Source organism: Centruroides vittatus, unplaced genomic scaffold (genome assembly GCF_030686945.1).
Source record: "Centruroides vittatus isolate TY-2023 unplaced genomic scaffold, ASM3068694v2 contig_880, whole genome shotgun sequence".
NCBI lineage: Eukaryota > Metazoa > Arthropoda > Arachnida > Scorpiones > Buthidae > Centruroides > Centruroides vittatus.
This window is the reverse complement of record NW_027122572.1, coordinates 1,651,462-1,665,980: the sequence shown is the minus strand read 5'-3', so window position 1 is coordinate 1,665,980 and position 14,519 is coordinate 1,651,462. Positions and strand designations below refer to the sequence as shown.

The 14,519-nt window shown below is 28.0% G+C and overlaps 2 protein-coding genes across 8 annotated transcripts in view; both read right to left on the bottom strand.

The window, feature by feature from the left end:
• The window catches only part of Mad (Mothers against dpp), a 48,306-nt gene extending 43,325 nt beyond the window's left edge, over positions 1-4,981 (bottom strand). For 2 of the 7 annotated variants that reach the window (XM_067280060.1, XM_067280063.1), the window contains exon 1: positions 4,805-4,979. The gene's annotated coding sequence lies outside the window, so the exon portion shown is untranslated. Of the gene's footprint in view, positions 1-4,804 lie in introns of all 7 variants that reach the window. The other 5 variants (XM_067280061.1, XM_067280067.1, XM_067280062.1 and 2 more) reach the window with 4 other exon arrangements.
• Positions 4,982-9,207: 4,226 nt separating this feature from the next.
• LOC136983349 (neural-cadherin-like) lies at positions 9,208-12,604 on the bottom strand. Its single transcript, XM_067280048.1, has 2 exons — positions 12,472-12,604; positions 9,208-11,541 (listed from the first exon to the last, which is right to left on the bottom strand). Exons 1-2 carry the CDS (start codon positions 12,596-12,598, stop codon positions 9,410-9,412), a joined length of 2,259 nt encoding a protein of 752 aa, XP_067136149.1. The 5' UTR covers positions 12,599-12,604; the 3' UTR covers positions 9,208-9,409.
• Between the last annotated feature and the right edge of the window lie 1,915 nt (positions 12,605-14,519).

Here is a 14,519-nt window from a genome sequence, read left to right as displayed (position 1 = left end):
AAAATATGTGATCACAAGCAACACTAAGATGCTAGAGAAACGATTGCTAAACACAGACTGATGGAGCATGCTACATGCGCACAATTTGGGACTTCCCCTCTCCTCTTCACTCGTTATACAAAACATCGCTCATTAAGCAAGGCAAATACTCAATACTCATTATACTCAAATACTCAAAAATAATCAAATACTCAAAAATACTCATTGTGCTAGGTGCTCATTAAACGAGGTTCCACTGTAATTAATGTAGGTTATTTCTATTGCAAATTGTCCATTGGTGCCATGCCCCTCATCCTACAGTGGGGGTTCCAGATCAGGATCATTTGCGAGCTCCCCTCCCCACTTGAACCCAAGACTTTAGTGATGTGAGGCAAAGGACTTAACCATTTGGCCCCTGAAGCTGCTTTGGGATATGATAAGGCAGCTAAATGACAAAAAATATTATTTTCATTCACAAATTAAGCACACATTTGCAAAAACATAGATTAGATTTATTAGAGACAATAGAGGAATTACACTGACAAACTCAAATTTTACAATGACAAACTCAACATTAAAAACAAAAGCAAAATAACAACCAACACAAGAACTGACAGAACAACCAACTGAAAGATTGACAGGAATTAAATACTCCAATTAAATTAACTGAATATTCCACAAGAAAATCCAAGCAAAGCAAAAAATACAAGCTGGTCATCTTCATACCAGGCTCCTGACTAGGGTCCAGTCAGTCACTACCTTGTGGGGACTATGATTGACACTCAAGAGATGGTATCAAAGTTGGTAACTTTGGAGTAACAGCATTTTTCATTATTGTTTTCGGCTTTTTTTTTATGATTAGTACTTCAAAATGCATCCAAAATATAATAGTAAATCTAGCAGTGGGATAAATGTTCAATTCAAGAAATGCATTTATCTCCATTTATATCCTGGAAACTAAATTGGATATTATAAAACTAGTGCATTAGGTGGAAAAAAACCCTTTTAAAACACCTGCTCCTAAACAGCAGCGAGCAGGTAAATGAGTATAATATATTATATTAATTATATTAAAGGACCAAACACTAACAATAAGTGGTTATTCCGTGTAAAAATATTTTATGTTAGTTTTCAACTTACAACAAAACATCAGAAGCCTAATCTGTATGTAAGTGGAGGAGTACCTGAATATAGAAACCAACATAAACATAATCACTCATTTGGTTCCAGAAGAGCAAAAAATTGTTGGATGTCGTCTTTATACACATAAGTTATGACAATACCATAAAAAGAAACTCAATTATTCTTTGGTGAGATATGCATTCAATGTCTACATTTTGTAAATGAAGTTTTTTATAAAAAATATGCAGGTTTTCCAAGGCCCAAAACCAATTATTCTGGACATTTACATAATCTGATAAATGAGATCAAGCTTCATCTGAGAAAAACATGGTTTTAAGAGCAGCCAAACTGTTTTGTGTGAATATTGAAAACCACTTACCATCTGAGATAGCAACAGTTCTCAAGAGAAAATGAACTTCTTGATCTGGATAAAACTTACAGCAAAGAAGCTGGAAGGGTTAGGTGATATGTTGATGTATACATGTTCACAAAATAAATAAAAAACAAAATTAAAATTTTTGACTATTCAGTCCAAAGACTTCCTATATCTTATCTAATGATGTTTGTTTTATCTTATGTAGTTTAGTTTAGTTTTATTATCTTATTTTTACATTATTTTATTGTTAATTTCCATTTCATGTTTAATTCTCATTTGTTAATACAACTATATTAACATTTGCATAATTTTAAAGTTTCCATTTTATCTTGAGATAATTTCAGGCTTAAATTGCTTAAGCTTTATATATACTGCTGAGCATACATGGCCATTTGATATATAATTATATCCACATTTGTTTTTATTGTGTATTCTGTACATGCAAATTTGCAGATGTTTAAACATAGCATATATATTTAAATGGAGAAATTATTTATTGTGACATTGTCACAATGCCAGGCTGCAATTTTTAATTATATTTTCAATTTATTTAATTTAAAATATATGCTCTTCATCTCAAATTATTAGTAGTGGCTTGCCTCTGTACATCATACTTTTCCTTTAACACTAGAGTTGATTATCCATTAACTGCTTTTGGGGGAAAACTTTTGAATTGAAATAATGTGACTTTCAGTTTGCATCAGAAGTTTGTACATAGTTAATCAGGGCCTTCTGCCCCTAAGGTTTCCATATCTGGTCTCGGATTTCATCTATCTAACTCCATTCTCGAGATTAAGGAAAGAGAGACAGATGACAGTGGGAATTTATAGACCTACAATTTTTTCAAATTGCAGCACAATTAAAAAGTGTTTTTAATTTACAGTATTTGCTTCTTATTTATGTTTGATCCTTGTGAACTTGCAAAGTTTAAAATTTATATTTTTGTTTTTCATTCTTATTGCATTATTATAATTGTCTGAAAGTCTAAAGATGGACATGCTAGTTCTGAAAACATTATCAGTAGATAAAACATATGGCTTATTTACACTTTTAAGCATCTATGTAGTTATCTTATACAGTAAAACCTGCTAATGTCACCATCTGTATAATGAGCTGGTCCCTTCAGTGGTCACATTAGTCACATTAGCAGGTTGGTTTCACTGTATATAAGTTATTCTAAGAAAGTAATGATAACTATGAATACTCATTTAATGTAAGAATTTTTGTTATTTTGTATTTAATGTTTACTAATTACTACTGATAAAATATAATGTTTTCAATGTTAGTTTTTTATTTCTAACTTTACCCACACCAAAGCTCAAAATAATTCTATTTTATCAATATTACAAAATGTTAAAATAATTCAAAATTAAAAATCTGTTTTTACAGTGATATCATGATAAGTAATCAAGACATAACTTGTAGATCGTATCTTAACTATTATTGTCATCTGTCTTGATAACAATAAGTAAAAACATATTTGACTCACAGGAATAATACTATTTATCAAAAACAGTTTCAAAATCCCATTGTAATATATAACAATAAAAGTAAATATCAAATTAATTTTAAATATCATTTTGTTGCAACAAACATTTTTATTATTTCAATAAATGTAGTGTGTCATAACAGACTGAAATCAGTTAAAAATAAAATGATAACAAAAATAACTCAATTTACCAAGAAATCGTAGTAGGCTACCTTAGGATTAAACCTTTTAAAAACAAAAAAGGAAACAATTTATAAAATTAAAAACCAATTTTCTCAATTGATATCATATATAGAATTACAATAAAATCACATTTTACTAGTAAGCTTATTTCTCCAGGATAAATTTCTATTAGGCTACTGTAAACAGCAGCACTCAATGTGTATACTGTTTTAGTTATCATATTTCTTTCATCCATTACCTAAAACTTCTTCTAAAATTAAAATCAACATGCAAGTAATTTCTAGATTTAAACACAGTGAATGCTAAATTCAATTGAATGTCTTACAGAAAACATTATAAATGAAATATAATGTCACCTCCTGTAAACAACACTAGAGCCACTCCAGCTATATGCAATTCAATATAATTTCAGTTATTTAGCAAATAATTGTACTCAATACATTGCAAACAACTTCAGGAAAAAATAATTTATAGGAATATAGAAAAATTCTAACTTCTTATATATTAAATAAGCTTTGTAAACATTCCAAAATGTTCAATTTATTTTGTAAAATGTTTGAAATTTTGAATTTTTTAAATCACTTTTACCCAATTATAAACATTGACTTAATTCTTCTCATAATTTACTTGTGTAATATATAACAAAAATCAGTCATGGAAATTTCTACTTTAAAGGATTTTTTAATATACTATACATCTGTTAGATTTAAATCTTTATATATATATTTTTTTGGTATTAAAATCTAAGCTGCAAAATACAATACATATCAATTTTTCCAAGCTAATATTTGCACTGGACTATTATTTTGAAGTTTGTATCTACAAATATATACGCTCTTAGACATACATGTCATATTACATATGCCGACAGTAGTTAATACAATCATCAGATAAACTCTTAATTAACAAAGCGAAAACTTTAAGTTACATATCCGACATCAGTAGCAATTCAACAATTTAACGTACAAGTATATTTACAAATATTGTCTACGACATTTGTGGATTAATATATTTCAGACAATTAATCCACAAACATCACACTTCAGAAAAGCTTGATATAATGAGTGTAAAATGTAACAATCATTGAATGAGGAAATCAACATTATCATATTTAAAGAACAATTCAACTACCTACTAGGCCACACTTGATAAATATGATACATTCCACACCTGTTGTTCAAATGTTTAAAACCTATTAACAATTTAAGTTTAAAACATAATTATCAATTGTAAGTAAATGAAGTTTGTTAGAAAATAAATATTGTACCGTTTGTAGTCATAAGTGAATATTTTCAAGATATAAATAAGAGAATAAATGGAAATTAGTGGAGGAGAGAAATATCTAACGAACTGTCAGTCGGACGGAAGTGCAGATTCTAAATATTTGTTAAAGAAACAGAGATAAGATTGTCTTTCTTAACAAGAATGACACTTGGTAGGGAAAAAAAGAATTCATTTACGAGTTATAAAGCGAGTTAATCCTTAACAGAATGGTAAATCGTAGAAGAACGTAAGAGGCGGAAGCGTATTTAATTAATTAAAGTATTAATAAGTGAATTTTTTAAACAATTTTCACACGGATTCATCAAGTAAGTCACTCGGCTAGGCCTAACTTATTTACGTTACCGTAGCGGATAAAAATGTTTCGTACTTACGTTATTTGGTGATGTAGCGAGGATGGTTTCATTTATTAATATATTTAATATATTACTTTTCACAAATGTTCATAAAAATAACAAATAAATTCCTCTTACGAATCCATCAACACTAACACAGCATCGGGCGACGAACGGACGAACGACCGCATCACAATTAGATCTACGAGTATTCGTTCGCTGCGGTTGTTGCGACGACGAGTATAGTAAACGTGCAAATAAATATATTAACACGATTAAAACATTTTTAAAAAACTGATCGGTATATGCTTTAAAATATTTTAAATTTTAAATGTTTTCCTTTTTTAAATCTTTCTACGTTATATAATAACTATTTGGACAGATCTATCTTTCGGTGTGTGATGTTACACTAACTGAGTGAGTGACTGATCACACCGACTGGCGGCATCGAGTCTGGCTACCGACACCCAAGAATACTCACTAAACGGACAACATTCATCCGTCCATCTCCCCTGTTTAGTCCCTGTTTGTTGGTGGGGGGATAAAACGGCAACGAATGCGAATCAACGGTGAGAGGTCAATCACTCCGTACTACATCATCATCATCATCACCGTGCTAACAGAAAAATTGCAATCCCATCCACTATGAGAATTCGAATAAAGGTGCGCTCGTAGATGAACTCCAGATTAATAGGTTAAAGTTTAACACTAGAAGAATTTTCTATCCTGTTATAAAATATCTTAAACGGGATAGAGACTTTAATTCCCTTTTAAAGATGGGTCAAAAGCTATGAAAAGATTGAAGAGAGAATCAAAGTCGAATTCATATTTTTTCAGCAGGTTAATTAATAGATGTTATATTATAACTAGTGGAGAGAATTTTTAACAATTCTTTCTAACTAAATTAAACGAAAACAAATATTTAAAAAGTGAAAAAAACAAACAATTTTTAATCGTGAAGTGCATTTTAAAATGTAGACATCTACAACTCGTTAAATAACTTATAAAAATGATTTTGCTTACAATTTACACTTTAAATTTAATATCACATATATCTAATGTTAAAATGTTATTTAATATATCATAATTAAATCGTATTAAACCGTATTCTTTCCAACTTTTTTGTGATATTTACATGTTCTTATTATAAAAAATAGTATAAAAATTCAAATTTGAGATTATATTGTTAGAAAAGAACGAAATTTTACATTTTTAATAGAATAAGTCGATTAAAATATAGAAAACTTATTAGCCTAGGCTTTACATATGTTTAAACATAGAAAATCAAAAATTTACCATGAAAAAAATATTCTTAATAACTAATTTAAAATATAAACCTTTTGAAATGATTTATAGAAGATTTATAATTCTGAACTATAACCTGTTTGTCTTATATAATTTATCACATTCACATTCTCATCATCAATATTCGATTCAAAATAATTAAAATACGGTAAACAAGATATAAAATACGTTATAAGCTAATAGAAAAAAATTTTTAAAGTTTTTTGATATGCGAAGTGACAGCCAACTGCAGATCAGGAAAAGAAAATTTATGACTATCAGCATTATCCGGCCAAGTAATGACTGTTGTAAATTCTTATAATAACAATGTCCGCTGAAACAGAGAAACAAAAAAAAAATTTTTCAATTATTCGTGATAAATTAAAACCTTTATATTGAACTATAATAATTTTATGATACATTCTATCTCTTATATGTATTTTTACATAGATTTTTTCCTTTTAAAAAAGCAAAAGATAAAGTTTGTAAACATCCTGAAAGCCATATTTAAATTTTTACCTTTGTCTATATACTATACTTGGCAAATATTTTTGCATTATATTTTATGCTGATTTGTTTTATTGAAGGTGAAAGTTCAGATTGAATGAATATTATTGATGCACATATATCTTTGTAAATATATAAATATTAAGTAGGAAATAGAACTTTCTAATAAGAATTTTGAACCGAAAAATTTAAATAAAAAAAGAAAAAAAATCGATTTTATAAAATGTCAAACAATATTGTATGTAGATGAATCTTCAACAAATTTGACATTTCTGTCAAGCCTGTCATTTTATACAGATGTCCATTGTGTCTCCTGTCACATATTATATTTTGCATAAAATATGACAAGATATCTAAATATATTCTCATCTCTAAGCATGCAGTTACGTAATTGAATGCAGTATAAAAGATATTTAAAATTTTATAAAATTAATAAAATTGGATTTGCAAAATCTAAAAAAAAGGAAAGAAAGAAGCACTATTTTACGAAGCTATAACTTTTTTCTGTTTTAAAATTATTTATTGTTATTTTCTCTTTTATTCTGTTTAAAAATAATATGTACAGATTTTTTTCTATATTTATTTTAGTCATAAAAGTCAAACCCATTTTCTTATCTACATAAACGCTTCATACAAAATGTCCTTCATTATGAAAGAGCGTTGCGCTTATTCATGATTCCTGAAAACTCGCATTGTATGGATCCCTCTCCACAGGATATAAGTTTGAAGATAGATAAAAATCTACTCAGAATATACTAATAATCCCTATCTGTAAAGATATCAAATTTATTCCTTTATGTCTTCTATTTGCATTATAATGTGTTTTATTCATGCGATAAAGTTGGAATATTCTCACGATTTTAAACATTAAGCACACAGAAGGGAAGTCGTTCAATATTTGTCTTTATGTTGTAATAAATAAATTATTTCGAATAATAAAATAAAATTTAAACAATTCCAATAAAGAATTGAAAAGATTATTTTTAAAAATGTTGAAAACAAATAAATTATTTAATTTAAAAAATTGCTATAAAATAAAACTTAATTTCTAAAATATTTAAAGGAAAATTAAAAATTAACAGAAAAATCTTGTGTTGTGCGAAATATAGAACAATTTCTCAAAATATAAATACATTTTTATAAAATTTTAAAGTTTTTTGAATTTAATTAAAAATTTATCATAAGCAAATTTTTAATTTTAAAAACGGTTTAAAGGTTATTCTTCTATTTAACTTTTAAGAAATTTCCTTTAGGATATTTCCGAAAACAAACAAAATTAAAATAAAATAAAACGTATGACTTCATTCATAGAATCGAAAAGAAAAAAAATTACTAAAACAGGAATTCATTATATCTGTAAAAAGAACAAGGAAAATAACTTTAAAATTATTTTACTTTTATAACATTTAGGAATACATGTAGATATATAAATTAACTATGTAAAAGACAGTACAACTTTGATAAAGGCTACCGAATTAAAATATTCTTTGAGAAAGAAAAAAAAAAGAAAAGCTTTATTATGATTTCTTCAATCGAAGTGTACTTAATTCAACAATGAAAGATAAAAAATAAGAAAAAACAGATTTGATTTATCTTAGTTCAGTCGTTTCTTTTATTTAAAGTAATTAAATTCTCATTTATAGGTCACTGCTAACTTATTGGGAAGTCAATAGCTACTTGTGATAATTATCCTTTAAGCTAAGATGGATGCAATGATTGTAAGAAGGAGGTGCCCTAATTACCTCTTCATAATCAATTCTTTCATTATTAAAATTGTTAGAAACGATATCTTTACATAAAAACACATTAAAAATAATCAATTCAAATAGTTAAAATGAAAATATAGAATTAATTCTATATTTTTTTTTAGAAAGGAATACATAAATGAAAGATAATTGTAAATTTTTTTCCACTCATGAAATACAGTATTTGTTCAAACTATTTGTTAGAATAATATGTACTCTGCATGAATATTATCATTTTTTTTTTTTTTTTATCATATTTATCTGTCATAAAATATTCATTGAGTTAAAACTGATTTTCTTTAAAGTTGTCCTATGAATATAAAACTGATCTTCGTGAAATGAGATTATGGTTTTGATAACATTTGTCAAAATCTATCATCGTTAATTTAAAATATGCTTATTTATAATTTTGTTTAATTTATGTTCTAGGCATTTACTCTTCCATAAATCATAAAATTTAAAATATTTACTTTTATATAATTATATTTAAATAAACTGATTGACGTTTTTTTTCTCCTCTTCGCCTTTGACCATTACCATCATCATCTTAGGTAAACTATTGATATTATTCTACCAAAACAAACGTTTTGCACGTTTTAAATAATTATAAGAATATTAAACTCATTAAAATTATTAAATTTTAATCAAATATTTTATTTTTTAAATTATAATTTCCAGTATTTATTATATTTATTTTTTCTATTTATATATTTGCTTACAAATAAATGCAAATAAATATAAATCTATGTTCATTTATACAAAACGCACTTTAATCTTTATAAGAAAATTATTTTAGTTAATATCATAAAGTTTTACGAAATATATATTTTAAATTACATTCAAGATATTAATTTAATATTCTTCAATAAATTTTACTGATAAAAAGTCCAAGTATAAAGCTATTTGGAAGAAAAATGACTGAAAAAATCTTTTCTGACACAAATAAAGAATATTGCATAGTTAGTCCATCATCAGTCAAAATTTCATAATTTTCTGTCGGTTGAGAGAACTTAACGAATGCATATCATCATTAAAATTTTGAAGTGCGGAAAAAATAATAAAATAAAATTAATTAAATATTTCAGAATATCTACGTTGGGTGTATATATTAATACATCTTGGCTAAATTTTGGTAGTTCATCATTTTTTTTTTTTTTTTTCCTATATAAACTCGTACTGTTGCTGTTCCAGTTAAAGGAGGATCTCCTTGATCTGTAGCTCTGACTGTTAAAACATATGTATTCATAATATCTGCATCAAGTCTCTTATTGGAACGAATAATGCCTTTATTATCAATTGTAAATTCATCTTTATCTATAGAATATTCAATTTCAGAATTTTTCCCTTGATCCATGTCAACAGCAGAAACTTGTAAAATTGAAGTTCCAATTTCTACATCTTCGGGAACATTATGAGCTTGATAATCAGGTAATTCAAATCTTGGTGGATTATCATTTACATCAGTTACTGTTATTATCAGCTCAACATTTGTGGAAAATCCGCCAGAATCTTCAGTTGCAGTAATAATAAGATAATATGACTTTAGTTGTCGCAAATCCTCATAATCCAAATCCTTTGTTAATTTTACTTCTCCTGTTATAGGATCAATATTGAAAGTTCCATAACCTTTACCTTGAGTTCTTAATCTATATCTAATCTCTCTATCAGCAAATGATTTTGCTTTCACTTCAATAATATTAAAATCTTTCTTTTGATTTTCAGGAATGGTTACATCATAATGTGACATATAGAACTGAGGTGGTCTTTTCCCTCCCATTATAGATAACCTTTTCTCTCCGGTCGATTGATACTGCAGAGTGCTACCACTTCCCATTCGTCCATTTCGATCTTCAGCTTTTACGTGCAATACATATTCTTTATTCAACATGAAAGGATCACTTCCTAATGTCCGTACCTCTCCAGATCTTTCATCAACTTCAAATCTGCCACCAGTTTGATCTTGAACTAAGTAATAATGTATATCATGATCTTGGTCAGGATCCCTAGCTTGTAATTTGAAAACAGGAGTACCTGGAGGTGCATTTAATTGTACTACAGTTTGCATAGGTAGAGGTCTATTTATAAAATTAGGACTCTCATCGTTGACGTCTTTCACGTAAATAATAACACGCTGTCTTTCCTGTATTTGAAATCTTGGAATGTCTATTAAAACCCAAAAATCTATAGTTTTTTCTTTTTCTAACTGTTCGTAGTCCCAAGGTTCCTTTACTTTAACACTTCCATTTTCCTCAATGTCTATCCAACGATTTTTGTCTACTAATTTAAATGTTTCTTCGTTAGTTAGTTTCTCTAAATGAAACATCATTTTACCCTTGATACTTCCATCTGTTTCTTTATATACATAAGTCTTTGTAGGTCTAACCGATCTTTTACTACGCACTAATATAACTTGATTTTCTGTTGTATTTTCGTTGACTTTCTTATGGCTGTATACTTCAATTATAACTGGAACACGATTACTTGTTAAACGTGGTTTACGATTATCGTGAGCTTCCACTAGGAATTTGTAAGTTTTTAGCTGTGGCTTTTCCAATAATAATATCTGTCCTGTTTTTGGAATAATAGTAAACACTGAATGCTTTTTTGAAAAATGATATAAAGGTTGATCACCATCAACATCCACTGCAATTATCTTTCCAATAACTTTGTGTAGCTCTGTAGAATCTGGTATTTGGAATTTATAACTATTCTTTAATAAATGAGGAGGATTATCATTTACATCCTCCACTTTTATCCTAATGAAAGTCTTTGCACTATCACCTTTACTATTAGATGCTTCTAAAGTCAGATTGTATTCCTTTCTAGTTTCACGATCCAATGAATTATTTGTATATATAATGAGATTTGTATCAATTGCTGATTTTTGCCTGATCGAAAATGAATTATCTTCATTTCCATCTATAAATTGATATTTTACTTGATCCTTTGGATCAGTTGTTGCAAAAAATAAATCCAAACCTTCTACTTCAGAACCTTTTGGAACATTCTCTATTACACTTCCTAGATATGTATCCTTTATAAATTTTAACATCTTGTCTTTGTCCATTACATGAATGATTAAATTTTTTTCTACAGTTCTGTTAGGATAATCTTCTCTAATAATCAAAGTAAATGAGGAATCTATAAAATGAGCTATACTAACTGTTGGAATTAGAACACCATCACTGAATATGGTAAAATAATTTGAAAATTCATTATTGATAAGACTAAAACTACGCGCTCCCACACTCGCGGTACATCTAGTATACGGATAGCAGGCAACCGATTACATCGTTACACTCTGGCGGGACTGAGGGCACTAGAGTGACCACCAAAGCAAAGAACTATAAAAAGTCGATTAGATCATACGTATGAGCGCCTGCCAGGTTGTCGCAGAAGAAACTAGAGGTAGTCGAGATACGGAGTGGATTCTCACTCTGGTAGTACAGCGATAATCAGCTCAGTTCTTACGCTGACCGCACATACCAGCGTCGGTTAACATAAGATTCTTCGTGAAGTCTGATCAGCTATATCGCGGAGTGCCGCGCCGACCAAATGCAATAGATGACAGAGCAGACGAAATAAACCGACCATTACACACATACACCAGTACACAACGCGTTATATTTTAGTCCAATGCCTAGACCTCATGTAGTCATGCAAGGCGTGATGGCTCAATTCTTGTCCAGCAAAAATAAACCCTACGACGGGCTGGGCTGGCGGTCTGGGGATTAGACGCGGAAGGATTGCCGGAGTGTGTAGGAGAGGTAACGGTTGGCTAGTTCTTTGACTTGCATGGTATCAGATGTAAGACCAACTTCAGTCAAAATGAATTATCTTCATTTCCATCTATAAATTGATATTTTACTTGATCCTTTGGATCAGTTGTTGCAAAAAATAAATCCAAACCTTCTACTTCAGAACCTTTTGGAACATTCTCTATTACACTTCCTAGATATGTATCCTTTATAAATTTTAACATCTTGTCTTTGTCCATTACATGAATGATTAAATTTTTTTCTACAGTTCTGTTAGGATAATCTTCTCTAATAATCAAAGTAAATGAGGAATCTATAAAATGAGCTATACTAACTGTTGGAATTAGAACACCATCACTGAATATGGTAAAATAATTTGAAAATTCATTATTGATAAGACTAAATGACTGACCCCTATTTATTAACTTTTTTATGTTGTATCCAGGATATACATCATGAGCCACAACTAAATGTTCTGAATGCTGTTCATACGAGTTTCCAAAAAAGGACATCACAACACTCAGTCCAAACCAAAACATATTACAGTGATATATGGCTGTTAACATTCCAGTATTCCAGTGTTTAAGTTGCACACTTTATAAAAGAATTTTGATTCAGAGTCAGCTCTAATCAAGAAAGCATCTCCGAACGTCAGCAACGGCAGCTCGGAACTGGCCTTTGAACCTCAACCGACAACCAAGTTACCCCATATGACGTCACCCAATATTATAGAATATTAGATTTTTCTTTTTTAAATTAATTTTTCTAAATTATATATAATTAAAATAAAACGCTGTATAAATCTATATAAATTTTTAAAAATTATGTAGGTTCTTGATGTAATCTTTAATAAATTCTTAATTTTGTATTCGAAGGCTATCCTGTTTTCATAGATGATATTAAGATAATGAAGAAACGATTAAACAAATTTCCAAATGCGTCAGTGTCTATCGAATTGATAATTTTTGACTCCCTTGACCTTAGTCTCATCTTTTATCGAAAGCGTTTGTGAAGTTATAAACTGTAGCTTTTTATTAAACGTAACATACATTCAGTTAATATCTAGATAAACAAAAATAAAAATCTCTTTATTATTGAAACTGCGTAAAGGTCAAGAATATTTTCAAATGGCCTAGTTTTCTCCTAAAAATATTTCATATCCGAAACAAGTTTGCCTGACTCACTCCTTACATAGAAAAGTCTGATTTTCCTGAATGGCTAATTGTGTTTGTTCACACCTGTGTATCCACACCTGCACGAAACACAACTCCCAACTCCCAAACCAATTGTTTGGCCTTCCCATTTACTACTATTTATAATATGAAATCCATTATTAACTATTAATAAATGGAAAAATAATATTTTCCAGCAATTCTATATTCTCGTTTTTTAAATGAAATTTAAAGCAAATAAATTAGATTCAAATCATCATTCTAAATCACATTTAAAACTGTGTTTAAATTAAATAGATTATATTTAAAATACAACTATAGCAAAAAAAAAAAAAAAAAAAAATTATATTTAAATTATAATTAAAATTAAACATATTTAAATCGTAATTATAATAATTAATTTTATATGACAATTAAAAGTAAAATCATTTAAATCACAAATGTAATAATCATTTTATATATATCACAATTAAAATTCATCACATTTATGACATTTTACATTTTTAATTAAACAGGCAAATCTTAATTAAATCCTAAAATATTTTTTTTTTACTTAAATCATCTTTAAAACACGCCAATCACAAAATAGATAAATATTATTTAAAACATAATTATAGTAAAATGATCATCTCAATTAAAATAAGAAAATTGCATTTAGAATTCACTTAAACACAATTAAATAAATATTTTACATTTAAATCTCGGTTGATCACCGTTTAAGTAAATGAATCTGAATTAATTTCAATTAGATTACGTGACTTAAATCACATTTAAATAAAATGTACAGTTTTATCGTTCGAAAAAATTTCAATTTAGAAGATTCTAAGCGGACAAGATGGAGTAAGTCATCCCATTTAATGAAACTAAATAGAACATCCTTGGGAAAGCGGATGCCAAGTAACTATTTTATTCAGTCAGTAAAAATGCCGTGATTCATTCTATAAATGTGGAAAATTGAAAACTATTCAGAATCAAATTTTTCTCATAACTTCATTAAAAAAAATTCAAAAAATTGTAACAATATCCTGTAAGCGTGTTTCTTTTTTTAAAAAAATATTTTAAAATATTTAAAACGTAAATAATATAATTTAACAGATTTAAATGTATTTATATATCTATATATATATATATATATTTTTTTTTTCTTCTTTAAGTTCGACGCCCTTACGGGATGCAATAAGATAAATATAGGTCAATAATAAATAGTTCAAGTAACAACCACCCGCTTTTGAACATTAAATATTGATAAGATTTAAATTATATACTTAAAACTAGTTATGCAGTTTAA